General features: G+C 41.0%; 1 protein-coding gene across 1 annotated transcript; it reads right to left on the reverse strand.

Annotated features, from left to right (window-relative positions):
• Window position 1: 1 nt before the first annotated feature.
• On the reverse strand, window positions 2-13,427 carry LOC120540805 (mucin-2-like; the record flags this gene model as incomplete). Its single annotated transcript, XM_039771910.1, has 4 exons — window positions 9,769-13,427; window positions 7,586-8,617; window positions 3,830-6,538; window positions 2-1,466 (listed from the first exon to the last, which is right to left on the reverse strand). Coding segments are annotated over exons 1-4 (8,865 nt in total), but the record flags the coding sequence as incomplete, so codon positions are not given.
• Window positions 13,428-18,155: the final 4,728 nt, after the last annotated feature.

Raw genomic sequence — 18,155 nt, forward strand, 5'->3', positions numbered from 1 at the left:
GTGTTGACTGAGTGCTGGAAATTGTTGATGTAGCAGGTGCAATTGATAGAGTGGTAGAAATTGGTGATATGGTGGGGGCTGCTGTTGAATCAGTCGTGAAAATGATTGATGTGCTAGATGGTATTGTTGACTGACTTGTGGATGGTGTTGTTAACTCAGTGGTGGAAATTATTGATGTGGTTGAAGATGTTATTGAGTCAGTAGTTACAATTGGTAATGTGGTAGTTGATAGTGTTGACTGAGTGCTGGAAATTGTTGATGTAGCAGGTGCAATTGATAGAGTGGTAGAAATTGGTGATGTGGTGGGGGCTGCTGTTGAATCAGTCGTGAAAATGATTGATGTGGTAGATGGTAGTGTTGACTGACTGATGGCGGCTGGTGTTGATTCAGTGGTTGAAATTGTTGATGTTGTGGAATATGTCATTGAGTCAGTAGTTACAATTGGTGATGTGGTAGTTGATAGTGTTGACTGAGTGCTGGAAATTGTTGATGTAGCAGGTGGAATTGACGGAGTGGTGGAAATTGGTGATGTGGTGGGGGCTGCTGTTGAATCAGTTGTGAAAATGATTGATTTGGTAGATGGCAGTGATGATTGACTGGTGGTGGCTGGTGTAAATTCAGTGGTTGAAATTGTTGATGTGGTGGAAGATGTTATTGACTCAGTACTGACAAATGTTGATGTGCTTGATGGTAGTGTTGACTGAGTGCTGGAAATTGTTGATGTAGCAGGTGCAATTGACAGAGTGGTAGAAATTGCTGATGTAGTGGGGGCTGCTGTTGAATCAGTCGTGAAAATGATTGATGTGGTAGATGGTAGTGTTGATTGACTGGTGGCGGCTGGTGTAAATTCAGTGGTTGAAATTATTGATGTGGTGGAAGATGTTATTGACTCATTACTGACAAATGTTGATGTGGTAGTTGATAGTGTTGACTGAGTGCTGGAAATTGTTGATGTAGCAGGTGCAATTGACAGAGTGGTAGAAATTGGTGATGTGGTGGGGGCTGCTGTTGAATCAGTCGTGAAAATGATTGATGTGGTAGATGGTAGTGTTGATTGACTGGTGGTGGCTGGTGTAAATTCAGTGGTTGAAATTGTTGATGTGGTGGAAGATGTTATTGACTCAGTACTGACAAATGTTGATGTGGTTGACGGTAGTGTTGACTGAGTGCTAGAAAGTAACGATGTAGTAGATGGAGTTGATGGAGTGGTGAAAATTGGTGATGTGGTTGGGGTTGCTGTTATATCAGGCGTGAAAATAATTGATGTGGTAGATGGTAGTGTTGACTGACTGATGGCGGCTGGTGTTGATTTAGTGGTTGAAATTGTTGATGTGGTTGAATATGTTATTGAGTCAGTAGTTACAATTGGTGATGTGGTAGTTGATAGTGTTGACTGAGTGCTGGAAATTGTTGATGTAGCAGGTGGAATTGACAGAGTGGTAGAAATTGGTGATGTGGTGGGGCTGCTGTTGAATCAGTCGTGAAAATGATTGATGAGGTAGATGGTAGTGTTGATTGACTGGTGGCGGCTGGTGTAAATTCAGTGGTTGAAATTGTTGATGTGGTGGAAGAAGTTATTGAGTCAGTAGTTACAATTGGTGATGTAGTTGATGGAAGTGTTGACTGAGTGCTGGAAATTGTTGATGTAGCAGGTGCAATTGATAGAGTGGTAGAAATTGGTGATGTGGTGGGGGCTGCGGTTGAATCAGTTGTGAAAATGATTGATGTTCTAGATGGTATTGTTGACTGACTTGTGGATGGTGTTGTTAACACAGTGGTGGAAATTATTGATGTGGTTGAAGATGTTATTGAGTCAGTAGTTACAATTGGTGATGTGGTAGTTGATAGTGTTGACTGAGTGCTGGAAATTGTTGATGTAGCAGGTGCAATTGATAGAGTGGTAGAAATTGGTGATGTGGTGGGGGCTACTGTTGAATCAGTCATGAAAATGATTGATGTGGTAGATAGTAGTGTTGACTGACTGATGGCGGCTGGTGTTGATTCAGTGGATGAAATTGTTGATGTGGTGGAATATGTTATTGAGTCAGTAGTTACAATTGGTGATGTGGTTGTTGATAGTGTTGACTGAGTCCTGGAAATTGTTGATGTAGCAGGTGCAATTGACAGAGTGGTAGAAATTGGTGATGTGGTGGGGGCTGCTGTTGAATCATTCGTGAAAATGATTGATGTGGTAGATGGTGGTGTTGATTGACTGGTGGTGGCTGGTGTAAATTCAGTGGTTGAAATTGTTGATGTGGTGGAAGATGTTATTGACTCAGTACTGACAAATGTTGATGTGGTTGATGGTAGTGTTGACTGAGTGCTAGAAAATAACGATGTAGTAGATGGAGTTGATGGAGTGGTGAAAATTGGTGATATGGTGGGGTTGCTGTTATATCAGGCGTGAAAATAATTGATGTGGTAGGTGAAAGTGTTGACTGACTTGTGGATGGTGTTGTTAACTCAGTGGTGAAAATAATTGATGTGGTTGAAGATGTTATTGAGTTAGTAGTTACAATTGGTGATGTGGTAGTTGATAGTGTTGACTGAGTGCTGGAAATTGTTGATGTAGCAGGTGGAATTGGCGAAGTTGTGGAAATTGGTGATGTGGTGGGAGCTGCTGTTGAATCAGTCGTGAAAATGATTGATGTGGTAGATGGTAGTGTTGACTGACTGATGGTGGCTGGTCTTGATTTAGTGGTTGAAATTGTTGATGTGGTTGAATATGTTATTGAGTCAGTAGTTACAATTGGTGATGTGGTAGTTGATAGTGATGACTGAGTGCTGGAAATTGTTGATGTAGCAGGTGCAATTGACAGAGTTGTAGAAATTGGTGATGTGGTGGGGGCTGCTGTTGAATCAGTCGTGAAAATGATTGATGTGCTAGATGGTATTGTTGACTTACTTGTGGATGGTGTTGTTAACTCAGTGGTGGAAATTATTGATGTGGTTGAAGATGTTATTGAGTCAGTAGTTACAATTGGTGATGTGGTAGTTGATAGTTTTGACTGAGTGCTGGAAATTGTTGATGTAGCAGGTGCAATTGATAGAGTGGTAGAAATTGGTGATGTGGTGGGGGCTACTGTTGAATCAGTCATGAAAATGATTGATGTGGTAGATAGTAGTGTTGACTGACTGATGGCGGCTGGTGTTGATTCAGTGGATGAAATTGTTGATGTGGTGGAATATGTTATTGAGTCAGTAGTTACAATTGGTGATGTGGTTGTTGATAGTGTTGACTGAGTCCTGGAAATTGTTGATGTAGCAGGTGCAATTGACAGAGTGGTAGAAATTGGTGATGTGGTGGGGGCTGCTGTTGAATCATTCGTGAAAATGATTGATGTGGTAGATGGTGGTGTTGATTGACTGGTGGTGGCTGGTGTAAATTCAGTGGTTGAAATTGTTGATGTGGTGGAAGATGTTATTGACTCAGTACTGACAAATGTTGATGTGGTTGATGGTAGTGTTGACTGAGTGCTAGAAAATAACGATGTAGTAGATGGAGTTGATGGAGTGGTGAAAATTGGTGATATGGTGGGGGTTGCTGTTATATCAGGCGTGAAAATAATTGATGTGGTAGGTGAAAGTGTTGACTGACTTGTGGATGGTGTTGTTAACTCAGTGGTGAAAATAATTGATGTGGTAGAAGATGTTATTGAGTTAGTAGTTACAATTGGTGATGTGGTAGTTGATAGTGTTGACTGAGTGCTGGAAATTGTTGATGTAGCAGGTGGAATTGGCGAAGTTGTGGAAATTGGTGATGTGGTGGGAGCTGCTGTTGAATCAGTCGTGAAAATGATTGATGTGATAGATGGTAGTGTTGACTGACTGACTGATGGTGGCTGGTGTTGATTTAGTGGTTGAAATTGTTGATGTGGTTGAATATGTTATTGAGTCAGTAGTTACAATTGGTGATGTGGTAGTTGATAGTGTTGACTGAGTGCTGGAAATTGTTGATGTAGCAGGTGCAATTGACAGAGTTGTAGAAATTGGTGATGTGGTGGGGGCTGCTGTTGAATCAGTCGTGAAAATGATTGATGTGCTAGATGGTATTGTTGACTTACTTGTGGATGGTGTTGTTAACTCAGTGGTGGAAATTATTGATGTGGTTGAAGATGTTATTGAGTCAGTAGTTACAATTGGTGATGTGGTAGTTGATAGTGTTGACTGAGTGCTGGAAATTGTTGATGTAGCAGGTGGAATTGACGGAGTGGTGGAAATTGGTGATGTGGTGGGGGCTGCTGTTGAATCAGTTGTGAAAATGATTGATTTGGTAGATGGCAGTGATGATTGACTGGTGGTGGCTCGTGTAAATTCAGTGGTTGAAATTGTTGATGTGGTGGAAGATGTTATTGACTCAGTACTGACAAATGTTGATGTGGTTGATGGTAGTGTTGACTGAGTGCTAGAAAATAACGATGTAGTAGATGGAGTTGATGTAGTGGTGAAAATTGGTGATGTGGTGGGGGTTGCTGTTATATCAGGCGTGAAAATAATTGATGTGGTAGGTGAAAGTGTTGACTGACTTGTGGATGGTGTTGTTAACTCAGTGGTGAAAATAATTGATGTGGTTGAAGATGTTATTGAGTTAGTAGTTACAATTGGTGATGTGGTAGTTGATAGTGTTGACTGAGTGCTGGAAATTGTTGATGTAGCAGGTGGAATTGGCGAAGTTGTGGAAATTGGTGATGTGGTGGGGACTGCAGTTGAATCAGTCGTGAAAATGATTGATGTGGTAGATGGTAGTGTTGACTGACTGATGGCGGCTGGTGTTGATTCAGTGGTTGAAATTGTTGATGTGGTGGAAGATGTTATTGACTCAGTACTGACAAATGTTGATGTGGTTGATGGTAGTTTTGACTGAGTGCTAGAAAATAACGATGTAGTAGATGGAGTTGATGGAGTGGTGAAAATTGGTGATGTGGTGGGGGCTGCTGTTGAATCAGTCGTGAAAATGATTGATGTGCTAGATGGTATTGTTGACTGACTTGTGGATGGTGTTGTTAACTCAGTGGTGGAAATTATTGATGTGGTTGAAGATGTTATTGAGTCAGTAGTTACAATTGGTAATGTGGTAGTTGATAGTGTTGACTGAGTGCTGGAAATTGTTGATGTAGCAGGTGCAATTGATAGAGTGGTAGAAATTGGTGATGTGGTGGGGGCTACTGTTGAATCAGTCGTGAAAATGATTGATGTGGTAGATGGTAGTGTTGACTGACTGATGGCGCCTGGTGTTGATTCAGTGGTTGAAATTGTTGATTTTGTGGAATATGTCATTGAGTCAGTAGTTACAATTGGTGATGTGGTAGTTGATAGTGTTGACTGAGTGCTGGAAATAGTTGATGTAGCAGGTGGAATTGACGGAGTGGTGGAAATTGGTGATGTGGTGGGGGCTGCTGTTGAATCAGTTGTGAAAATGATTGATTTGGTAGATGGCAGTGATGATTGACTGGTGGTGGCTGGTGTAAGTTCAGTGGTTGAAATTGTTGATGTGGTGGAAGATGTTATTGACTCAGTACTGACAAATGTTGATGTGCTTGATGGTAGTGTTGACTGAGTGCTGGAAATTGTTGATGTAGCAGGTGCAATTGACAGAGTGGTAGAAATTGCTGATGTACTGGGGGCTGCTGTTGAATCAGTTGTGAAAATGATTGATGTGGTAGATGGTAGTGTTGATTGACTGGTGGCGGCTGGTGTAAATTCAGTGGTTGAAATTGTTGATGTGGTGGAAGATGTTATTGAGTCAATAGTTACAATTGGTGATGTGGTTATTGATAGTGTTGACTGAGCGCTGGAAATTGTTGATGTAGCAGGTGCAATTGACAGAGTGGTAGAAATTGGTGATGTGGTGGGGGCTGCTGTTGAATCAGTCGTGAAAATGATTGATGTGGTAGATGGTACTGTTGATTGACTGGTGGTGGCTGGTGTAAATTCAGTGGTTGAAATTGTTGATGTGGTGGAAGATGTTATTGACTCAGTACTGACAATTGTTGATGTGGTTGATGGTAGTGTTGACTGAGTGCTAGAAAATAACGATGTAGTAGATGGAGTTGATGGAGTGGTGAAAATTGGTGATGTGGTGGGGGTTGGTGTTATATCAGGCATGAAAATAATTGATGTGGTAGGTGAAAGTGTTGACTGACTTGTGGATGGTGTTGTTAACTCAGTGGTGAAAATAATTAATGTGTTTGAAGATGTTATTGAGTTAGTAGTTACAATTGGTGATGTGGTAGTTGATAGTGTTGACTGAGTGCTGGAAATTGTTGATGTAGCAGGTGGAATTGACAGAGTTGTGGAAATTGGTGATGTGGTGGGGGCTGCTGTTGAATAAGTCGTGAAAATGATTGATGTGGTAGATGGTAGTGTTGACTGACTGATGGCGGCTGGTGTTGATTTAGTGGTTGAAATTGTTGATGTGGTTGAATATGTTATTGAGTCAGTAGTTACAATTGGTGATGTGGTTGATGGAAGTGTTGACTGAGTGCTGGAAATTGTTGATGTAGCAGGTGCAATTGATAGAGTGGTAGAAATTGGTGATGTGGTGGAAGATGTTATTGACTCAGTACTGACAAATGTTGATGTGCTTGATGGTAGTGTTGACTGAGTGCTGGAAATTGTTGATGTAGCAGGTGCAATTGACAGAGTGGTAGAAATTGCTGATGTACTGGGGGCTGCTGTTGAATCAGTTGTGAAAATGATTGATGTGGTAGATGGTAGTGTTGATTGACTGGTGGCGGCTGGTGTAAATTCAGTGGTTGAAATTGTTGATGTGGTGGAAGATGTTATTGAGTCAATAGTTACAATTGGTGATGTGGTTATTGATAGTGTTGACTGAGCGCTGGAAATTGTTGATGTAGCAGGTGCAATTGACAGAGTGGTAGAAATTGGTGATGTGGTGGGGGCTGCTGTTGAATCAGTCGTGAAAATGATTGATGTGGTAGATGGTACTGTTGATTGACTGGTGGTGGCTGGTGTAAATTCAGTGGTTGAAATTGTTGATGTGGTGGAAGATGTTATTGACTCAGTACTGACAATTGTTGATGTGGTTGATGGTAGTGTTGACTGAGTGCTAGAAAATAACGATGTAGTAGATGGAGTTGATGGAGTGGTGAAAATTGGTGATGTGGTGGGGGTTGGTGTTATATCAGGCATGAAAATAATTGATGTGGTAGGTGAAAGTGTTGACTGACTTGTGGATGGTGTTGTTAACTCAGTGGTGAAAATAATTAATGTGTTTGAAGATGTTATTGAGTTAGTAGTTACAATTGGTGATGTGGTCGTTGATAGTGTTGACTGAGTGCTGGAAATTGTTGATGTAGCAGGTGGAATTGGCGAAGTTGTGGAAATTGGTGATGTGGTGGGGGCTGCTGTTGAATCAGTCGTGAAAATGATTGATGTGGTAGATGGTAGTGTTGACTGACTGATGGCGGCTGGTGTTGATTTAGTGGTTGAAATTGTTGATGTGGTTGAATATGTTATTGAGTCAGTAGTTACAATTGGTGATGTGGTTGATGGAAGTGTTGACTGAGTGCTGGAAATTGTTGATGTAGCAGGTGCAATTGATAGAGTGGTAGAAATTGGTGATGTGGTGGGGGCTGCTGTTGAATCAGTCGTGAAAATGATTGATGTGGTTGATGGTAGTGTTGACTGACTGATGGCGGCTGGTGTTGATTCAGTGGTTGAAATTGTTGATGTGGTGGAAGATGTTATTGACTCAGTACTGACAAATGTTGATGTGGTTGATGGTAGTTTTGACTGAGTGCTAGAAAATAACGATGTAGTAGATGGAGTTGATGGAGTGGTGAAAATTGGTGATGTGGTTGGGGTTGCTGTTATATCAGTCGTGAAAATGATTGATGTGGTAGATGGTAGTGTTGATTGACTGGTGGCAGCTGGTGTAAATTCAGTGGTTGAAATTGTTGATGTGGTGGAAGAAGTTATTGAGTCAGTAGTTACAATTGGTGATGTGGTTGATGGAAGTGTTGACTGAGTGCTGGAAATTGTTGATGTAGCAGGTGCAATTGATAGAGTGGTAGAAATTGGTGATATGGTGGGGGCTGCTGTTGAATCAGTCGTGAAAATGATTGATGTGCTAGATGGTATTGTTGACTGACTTGTGGATGGTGTTGTTAACTCAGTGGTGGAAATTATTGATGTGGTTGAAGATGTTATTGAGTCAGTAGTTACAATTGGTAATGTGGTAGTTGATAGTGTTGACTGAGTGCTGGAAATTGTTGATGTAGCAGGTGCAATTGATAGAGTGGTAGAAATTGGTGATGTGGTGGGGGCTACTGTTGAATCAGTCGTGAAAATGGTTGATGTGGTAGATGGTAGTGTTGACTGACTGATGGCGCCTGGTGTTGATTCAGTGGTTGAAATTGTTGATGTTGTGGAATATGTCATTGAGTCAGTAGTTACAATTGGTGATGTGGTAGTTGATAGTGTTGACTGAGTGCTGGAAATAGTTGATGTAGCAGGTGGAATTGACGGAGTGGTGGAAATTGGTGATGTGGTGGGGGCTGCTGTTGAATCAGTTGTGAAAATGATTGATTTGGTAGATGGCAGTGATGATTGACTGGTGGTGGCTGGTGTAAGTTCAGTGGTTGAAATTGTTGATGTGGTGGAAGATGTTATTGACTCAGTACTGACAAATGTTGATGTGCTTGATGGTAGTGTTGACTGAGTGCTGGAAATTGTTGATGTAGCAGGTGCAATTGACAGAGTGGTAGAAATTGCTGATGTACTGGGGGCTGCTGTTGAATCAGTTGTGAAAATGATTGATGTGGTAGATGGTAGTGTTGATTGACTGGTGGCTGGTGTAAATTCAGTGGTTGAAATTGTTGATGTGGTGGAAGATGTTATTGAGTCAATAGTTACAATTGGTGATGTGGTTATTGATAGTGTTGACTGAGTGCTGGAAATTGTTGATGTAGCAGGTGCAATTGACAGAGTGGTAGAAATTGGTGATGTGGTGGGGGCTGCTGTTGAATCAGTCGTGAAAATGATTGATGTGGTAGATGGTACTGTTGATTGACTGGTGGTGGCTGGTGTAAATTCAGTGGTTGAAATTGTTGATGTGGTGGAAGATGTTATTGACTCAGTACTGACAATTGTTGATGTGGTTGATGGTAGTGTTGACTGAGTGCTAGAAAATAACGATGTAGTAGATGGAGTTGATGGAGTGGTGAAAATTGGTGATGTGGTGGGGGTTGGTGTTATATCAGGCATGAAAATAATTGATGTGGTAGGTGAAAGTGTTGACTGACTTGTGGATGGTGTTGTTAACTCAGTGGTGAAAATAATTGATGTGGTTGAAGATGTTATTGAGTTAGTAGTTACAATTGGTGATGTGGTAGTTGATAGTGTTGACTGAGTGCTGGAAATTGTTGATGTAGCAGGTGGAATTGGCGAAGTTGTGGAAATTGGTGATGTGGTGGGGCTGCTGTTGAATCAGTCGTGAAAATGATTGATGTGGTAGATGGTAGTGTTGACTGACTGATGGCGGCTGGTGTTGATTTAGTGGTTGAAATTGTTGATGTGGTTGAATATGTTATTGAGTCAGTAGTTACAATTGGTGATGTGGTTGATGGAAGTGTTGACTGAGTGCTGGAAATTGTTGATGTAGCAGGTGCAATTGATAGAGTGGTAGAAATTGTTGATGTGGTGGGGGCTGCTGTTGAATCAGTTGTGAAAATGATTGATGTGCTAGTTGGTATTGTTGACTGACTTGTGGATGGTGTTGTTAACTCAGTGGTGGAAATTATTGATGTGGTGGAAGATGTTATTGACTCAGTACTGACAAATGTTGATGTGCTTGATGGTAGTGTTGACTGAGTGCTGGAAATTGTTGATGTAGCCGGTGCAATTGACAGAGTGGTAGAAATTGGTGATGTGGTAGTTGATAGTGTTGACTGAGTGCTGGAAATTGGTGATGTAGCAGGTGGAATTGGCGAAGTTGTGGAAACTGGTGATGTGGTGGGGTCTGCTGTTGAACCAGTCGTTAAAATGATTGATGTGGTAGATGGTATTGTTGACTGACTGGTGGCAGCAGGTGTTGTTTCAATGGTTGAAATTGTTGATGTGGTGGAAGATGTTATTGACTCAGTACTGAAAATTGTTGATGTGGTTGATGGTAGTGTTGAGTGAGTGCTGGAAAATATTGATGTAGTAGATGGAATTGACGGAGTGGTGGAAATTGGTGATGTGGTAAGGGGTGGTGTTATATCAGTGGTGAAAATAATTGATGAGGTAGGTGATAGTGTTGACTGACTTGTGGATGCTGTTGTTAACTCAGTGGTGAAAATTGTTGATGTGGTTGAAGATGTTATTGAGTCAGTAGTTACAATTGGTGATGTGGTAGTTGATAGTGTTGACTGAGTGCTGGAAATTGTTGATGTAGCAGGTGGAATTTGCGGAGTGGTGGAAATTGGTGATGTGGTGGGGGCTGCTGTTGAATCTGTCGCGAAAATGATTGATGTGGTAGATGGTAGTGTTGACTGACTGGTGGCAGCAGCTGTTGATTCAGTTGTTGAAATTGTCGATGTTGTGGAAGAAGTTATTGAGTCAGTAGTTACAATTGGTGAAGTGGTTAATGGAAGTGTTGACTGAGTGCTGGAAATTGTTGATGTAGCAGGTGCAATTGATAGAGTGGTAGAAATTGGTGATGTGGTGGGGGCTGCTGTTGAATCAGTTGTGAAAATGATTGATGTGCTAGTTGGTATTGTTGACTGACTTGTGGATGGTGTTGTTAACTCAGTGGTGGAAATTATTGATGTTGTTGAAGATGTTATTGAGTCAGTAGTTACACTTGGTGATATGGTAGTTGATAGTGTTGACTGAGTGCTGTAAATTATTGATGTAGCAGGTGGAATTGGCGGAGTGGTGGAAATTGCTGATGTGGTGGGGACTGCTGTTGAATCAGTCGTGAAAATGATTGTTGTGGTAGATGGTAGTGTTGACTGACTGGTAGCGGCTGGTGTTGTTTCAGTTGTTGAAATTGTTGATGTGGTGGAAGATGTTATTGACTCAGTACTGAAAATTGTTGATGTGGTTGATGGTAGTGTTGAGTGAGTGCTTGAAAATATTGATGTAGTAGATGGAATTGACGGAGTGGTGGACATTGGTGATGTGGTAAGGCGTGGTGTTATATCAGTGGTGAAAATAATTGATGAGGTAGGTGATAGTGTTGACTGACTTGTGGATGCTGTTGTTAACTCAGTGGTGAAAATAATTGATGTGGTTGAAGATGTTATTGAGTTAGTTGTTACAATTGGTGATGTGGTAGTTGATAGTGTTGACTGAGTGCTGGAAATTGTTGATTTAGCAGTTGAAATTGACGGAGTGGTGGAAACTGGTGATGTGGTGGGGTCTGCTGTTGAATCAGTCGTGAAAATGATTGATGTGCTAAATGGTATTGTTGACTGACTGGTGGCAGCAGTTGTTGATTCAGTGGTTGAAATTATTGATGTGGTGGAAGATATTGATTCAGTACTGAAAATTGTTGATGTGGTTGATGGAAGTGTTGACTGAGTGCTGGAAAATGTTTGTGTAGTAGATGGAATTGACGGAGTGATGTAAACTAGTGATGTGGTGGAGGCTAATGTTGAATCAGTCATTTTAATAATTGATGTGGTAGATGGAACTGTTGACTGACTGGTGACGGCAGGTGTTGATTCAGTGGTTGATATTGTTGATGTGGTGGAAGATGTTATTGAGTCAGTAGTTAGAATTGGTGATGTGGTAGTTGATAGTGTTGACTGAGTGCTGGAAATTGTTGATGTAGCAGGTGCAATTGACAGAGTGGTAGAAATGGTTGATGTGGTGGGGGCTGCTGTTGAATCAGTCATGAAAATGATTGATGTGGTATATGGTAGTGTTGACTGAATGATGGCAGCAGGTGTTGATTCAGTTGTTGAAATTGTCGATGTGGTGGAAGATGTTATTGTGTCAGTAGCTACAATTGGTGATGTGGTAGTTGATAGTGTTGACTGAGTGCTGGAAATTATTGATGTAGCAGGTGCAATTGACAGAGTGGTGGAAATTGCTGATGTGGTGGGGACTGCTGTTGAATCAGTCGTGAAAATCATTGATGTGGTAGATGGTAGTGTTGACTGACTGGTGGCAGCTGGTGTTGATTTAGTGGTTGAAATTGTGGATGTGGTGGAAGATGTTATTGACTCAGTACTGAAAATTGTTGATGTGGTTGATGGTAGTGTTGACTGAGTGCTGGAAAATGTCGATGTAGTAGACGGAATTGACGGAGTGGTGGAAGTTGGTGATGTGGTGGGGGGTGGTGTTTTATCAGTGGTAAAAATAATTGATGTGGTAGGTGATAGTGTTGACTGACTTGTGGATGGTGTTGTTAACTCAGTGGTGAAAATAATTGATGTGGTTAAAGATGTTATTGAGTTAGTAGTTACAATTGGTGATGTGGTAGTTGATGGTGTTGACTGAGTGCTGGAAATTGTTGATGTAGCAGGTGGAATTGGCGAAGTTGTGGAAATTGGTGATGTGGTTGGGGCTGCTGTTGAATCAGTCGTGAAAATGATTGATGTGGTAGATGGTAGTGTTGACTGACTGGTGGCAGCAGGTGTTGATTCAATGGTTGAAATTATTGATGTGGTGGAAGATATTGATTCAGTACTAAAAATTGTTGATGTGGTTGATGGAAGTGTTGACTTAGTGCTGGAAAATATTTGTGTAGTAGATGGAATTGACGGAGTGATGTAAACTAGTGATGTGGTGGGGGCTACTGTTGAATCAGTCGTTTTAATATTTGATGTGGTAGATGGTAGTGTTGACTGACTTGTGGCGAGTGTTGATTCAGTGGTTGAAATTGTGGATGTGGTGGAAGATGTTATTGACTCAGTACTGAAAATTGTTGATGTGGTTGATGGTAGTGTTGACTGAGTGCTGGAAAATGTTGATGTAGTAGAGGGATTTGACGGAGTGGTGGAAGTTGGTGATGTGGTGGGGGGTGGTGTTATATCAGTGGTGAAAATAATTGATGTTGTAGGTGATAGTGTTGAGTGACTTGTGGATGTTGTTGTTAACTCAGTGGTGAAAATTGTTGATGTGGTTGTAGATTTTATTGAGTCAGTAGTTACAATTGGTGATGTGGTAGTTGATAGTGTTGACTGAGTGCTGTAAATTGTTGATGTAGCAGGTGCAATTGACAGAGTGGTAGAAATTGGTGATGTGTTGGGGGCTGCTGTTGAATCAGTCGTGAAAATGATTGATGTGGTAGATGGTATTGTTGTCTTACTGGTGGCAGCAGGTGTTGATTCAGTGGTTGAAATTGTTGATGAGGTGGTTGATGTTATTGACTCAGTCCTAAAAATTGTTGATGTGGTTAATGGTAGTGTTGACTGAGTGCTGGAAAATGTTGATGTAGTAGATGGAATTAACGGAGTCGTTGAAGTTTCCATTGTTGGCTGATTAGTTGATGTTATTGATGCTGATGCCAATCCTAGTGTAAATAAAGCATAAAAAATAAATATAGCATTTAAACATGGTACAGTCATATGTGAATAATTAATTAAAAAATCATCCCTTTCTAGCATTAATAGGTATTATCTACACCAGTAATGCCTTGGCTCTGTTTGTAAATTGATTTAATGATATCTTGATTAATGAAAGGTATCGATTTTTTATCAAAAGTGGAACATTTCTTGGCAACCCCCAACTTTTTAATGGTTGTGTATATTAGAAAAAATTAAAGTAACAGACCAAAACCTGAAGATTGGCTAAAGTTGGTGAATTTAGTAAATTCAAATAAATAATATATCAAATAACAAAAGAAATCCATTCCAATTCCAACATGAATACCACTAAACCAAGAATCAGTTCAAGTTAAAAGTACAATAACCGAAATTTCACAAACAAAGCAAAAACTTTCCAAAGTAGCACCCAAAGAAAGAAAGCAAAGCAACACTGTCTAGAGCTAATGTCTCAGCGCTGGCATGAAGAATCTTTTGCAAGTAAAGAAGCCAAGGCATTCGCAATTGTGGTGTCAGGTGTCACTTAACATTCATAAATAGGATAGATAACTAAATAAACGTTACCAATTAGCAAAACGAAAAACACCAAATAACTGAAAAACAAAGATATTAAGAACAGCAGTTTCATTAAAAATATATATAACAGTACAAAATGTGCCAAAAGCAACAGTCAAGGATTAAAAAGACTAAAGCCAGTTCTGAAATATGGCAGAATCATAACTCAGATGAAAGGCACAGTCCTCTATGGCATGTAAAATTTCCATTTTTAGTTTAGACGCAGATAATGAATTAAGTTTGAATGAAAGTGTAACATCTCTCCCCAAAGTATTAGTAAGCTGCTGTAAGCAGCTGTCATCATTTGAGGCACATAATGACAGAAACTTACGACTTTGGTAATATCCTCAGCTAAATGTGCTTGTCAGACCGGTACTTGCTTATCTGTTGAGAGGAAAGGATACTGCCTAGTCATTGCATATCTCTTCAGGAAACATCTAAGAACATTAAAGAAACAACTTTAAAATAACCATAGCAAGATTTTTTAAAGGCCAGAATGAACCTAGAAAAACATTGGCCTCAGATGCCTTCAGGATTATACTGCAAGTGATACTGCTGTTAGCAGAGAAGGTGCTATCCTAGGACTTTTACTGACCCATAGGAATGAAAAATCAAAAAAGAGACTTCTTTAATATCTTTTTGGTTTATCCTAGACAACATTAGATTAGATCCGAAAGAAAAAAATGGAGACATTTTCTTTTGTCTCCTGTTTTTCAGATTTGTCTCCAGAAAACTTTACATATGTAGTCTCACAAGTGTCTCCTCTTGAGCTTCGGCAGAAATCTCAGCAAAGTCACACAAAGGGCTCACATTTTCCAAGTAGCTTTGTGACATTTTTGCAATTTGAAAGTATTTGCATTGTTTGGTCAGTTATATATGGTGAAATGTATGGGCAGTTGTTTCTAATAATAAACACTTTGCTATGATTACAAAACTGTAGTCCATGCTTTCGATTAATACTATTAATTGCTGTAGTTTATATTGTTGCACTTCAATTAGTTCATACTTATAGCAGAATAAAAGGCAGGCAATATGCTATAGCGGTTAAGACTTTGACTTCAAATCCTGAGGTTGTGGCTTAAAATTCCACTACTAACACTGTGTGAGACCATGACCAAGTCACTTCATGTGCCTGTGCTCCAATTGTAAAAACAACAGAAATGTAATCAATTGTATCTCAAATGTAATAACCTACTTTGGATAAAAGCATCAGTCCAATAATAAGTAAAAAATATGGAGTCTTGAAATAGATTAAAACAAGACTCCAATTTCTCCTGAGAAATTTTAGGATAAACATTTGTGACAAAGTTGATTCTTAAATGAAACATAAATGAGAATCACTTTAAAGTCTAAAAGACCATCTAAGATCAACCTTTGAGCAGTAAACTTTTCTTATGGGAATATAACAGTGTACTTCCATATCAACGCCACCTCTGAAATGGCACTTGGATTCTTCTTGATAAAACACCAGGGGCCTCATGTATAACGCTGTGCGTAGAATTCACACTTAAACGTGGCATACGAACAAAAACAGGAATGTGCGTTGTGAAAAAAATAGCCTCGACACACACAAAAAGGTTTGGGGCAGCCACTCGTATATTGTCTGTGGCTGGAAACTGGTTTTGATAACGCACTCATGTGCATGGTTTCAAGTCCTGACTCGAACTAATTTGATTAGTAAAGCTGGCGGCTTTGTAAGCCAAAAGACGGAAGTGATATCATCAAGAGCCAGAACCAGAAGTGATGTTAGTCTGGGTGCCAGAAACCGGAAGTGATGTCAGTTTGGGTGCCGGAAACCAGAAGTGACATCAGTCTGGGCGCCGGGACCGGGAGTAATGTCAGTCTTTGCAACCGAAAACCAGAAGTAATGTCAGTGGTGGGGTGTCTGGTAGGTTTTCCCGTATCTGGCCTGCAGAGATAATAGAAGTGAGATTAGTGCACCCTGCCACCCCCTGGCCTGGCATGTAATTACCTTAACTTGGTACACTCAGCTTCCAGCTATTCGCAAATGTGCGTGTTGTGTTCAGTTGTAGTTTCTGCCAGAACGCTAGGGGGAGTGCTGATAAAATGTATTACCTGTTGAAGGGATAGCAAAGGAATATAGAAAAAATAAGTTTTTCCGGATTGGTGATAGTGCGTGCCTGACGCTAAAATAAAGTGAGTTAATGTTCTGAGTTATCCATGGCTGGCTAATTATTTCACCCTGCTCTGGACATAACAAAATTGGCGAGATTCTCCTCTTTATATCGTGCATGCTCACAGTGAAAATGGCTGTTGCTAATGTGCCTTTTCCAAGTTTTTCTTCGAGTCAGGCGAGCCCGCAGTGCCTTTGCAACATGGTTTCAGATGTTCAATAATTATCTGCTTGTCATTGACGCTACTGGGGATGCTTGGCCTGATGCTAGGAAGAGAGCTGTGTTACTTCATTGTCTCGGGACCGAAGGTCAGCGAATTTTCTACACCCTGCCGAACACAGGTACAACGTTCGATACCGCCGTAGAAGCTTTGAAAGTATACTTTATACCTAAGGCTAACGTGGTCGTTGAGCGCCATGCATTTCGTAAGAGGACCCAGGGATCACAAGAGACCGTTTTACAATATGTGGCGACACTACGTGAGCTTGTCGCAACATGTGAATTTGCGAACGCGCGGACGAAATGATTCGTGACCAATTGATTGAGCATGCATATAGCCCACGCATCCGTGAAAGATTGCTGTTGGAGCCAGACCTTACGTTGGATAAAGCAGTAACTCTTTCTACTCAGATAGAAGCGGCTACAGATCAAGCTAAAATCATTTCTAGGAACTCCAGCATCATGCCAGTACAGACAGTGCAGCATAAACAGAGGAATAAACCCAGACAGCGACAGACACCTGCTACTACTATGTCTGCTAACCCTGCTAAGGGGAAAGCGTGCTTCCGATGTGGATCACAGTCACACCTGGCTAACTCAGTGAGCTGCCCTGCTGCAAAAGCAACTTGTAGGCATTGCAAAAAGACTGGGCATTTTGCTAAAGTGTGCCGCTCTGCCCAACTCTGTACACGGGAAGTTCGTGAGGTTGAATTGCCAGAAGTTACTGTACTATATACAGAAAATACAATACATACACCTGCTAAAATTACTTGTGCTGTGGAAATCTCAGCTCCAGGTTCACGTTCCTGCTCTCTGAACCTGATTGTTGACACTGGCTCATCAGTCTCAATATTACCACACTGTATTTACACCCGTCACTTCAGCAACATTCCTTTGACAAAACCTACAGTGAGACTTATGGCGTATTCAAAATGCATATCCCGTACTTGGCTGCCTATCTGTAACTGTGTGTTTACATGACCGTACAACTGTGGCTACATTTTCATTGTGGAAAATGGAACCCCATTGATGGGTAGAGACTTAATGTCACTTTTACATGTGCATATCGTGAACAATAAAGCTATGCTTTCTGATGCTGCAGCTTCCACTTTGCCTGTGCCAGTCTTACAGTGCGCTGCTGTGCCTCCTGTCCATTGGCTGTGTTAAAAACTTCATCCACGCATCAAGATCGATGAGACAGTACCTCCTGTGCGACAGAAGCTGCTCTGCTTACCTCTATCGGTTAGAGATGCTGTGTCTGAAGAACTTGATCGCCTACTCGCAGCTGGTGTCATAGAGCAATTGATGCTTCTGCTTGGGTCTCACCTATTGTAGTCACTCAGCGCAAATCTGGTAACATTAGCATGTGTATTGATCGCGTGAGCCCAATAAAGCGGTTATTGTAGACTCTTTTCCCTTGCCACATATGGATGAACTACTTTCTGCACTCAGAGGAGCTACGGTATTTTCTACCATTGACTTAGCCAGTGCCTACTACCAAGTACCACTGCATGAGGACAGTCGAGACCTGACTGCTTTCATTACACATGAGGGCCTCTTCAGGTTTTGTCAGGTTCCTTATGGGTTGGCATCTGCACCCTCCGCCTTCCAGAAAATGATGACTGCTATTCTCGCTGGCTTACCTGGTGTGGAGAATTACTTGGATGATGTAATAGTACATGGACCTGACTTGACTACCCATGACAAGACCTTACATTCTGTGTTATGCGGCTGGAAGATGCTGGCC

This window comes from Polypterus senegalus, chromosome 1 (genome assembly GCF_016835505.1).
Source record: "Polypterus senegalus isolate Bchr_013 chromosome 1, ASM1683550v1, whole genome shotgun sequence".
NCBI lineage: Eukaryota > Metazoa > Chordata > Cladistia > Polypteriformes > Polypteridae > Polypterus > Polypterus senegalus.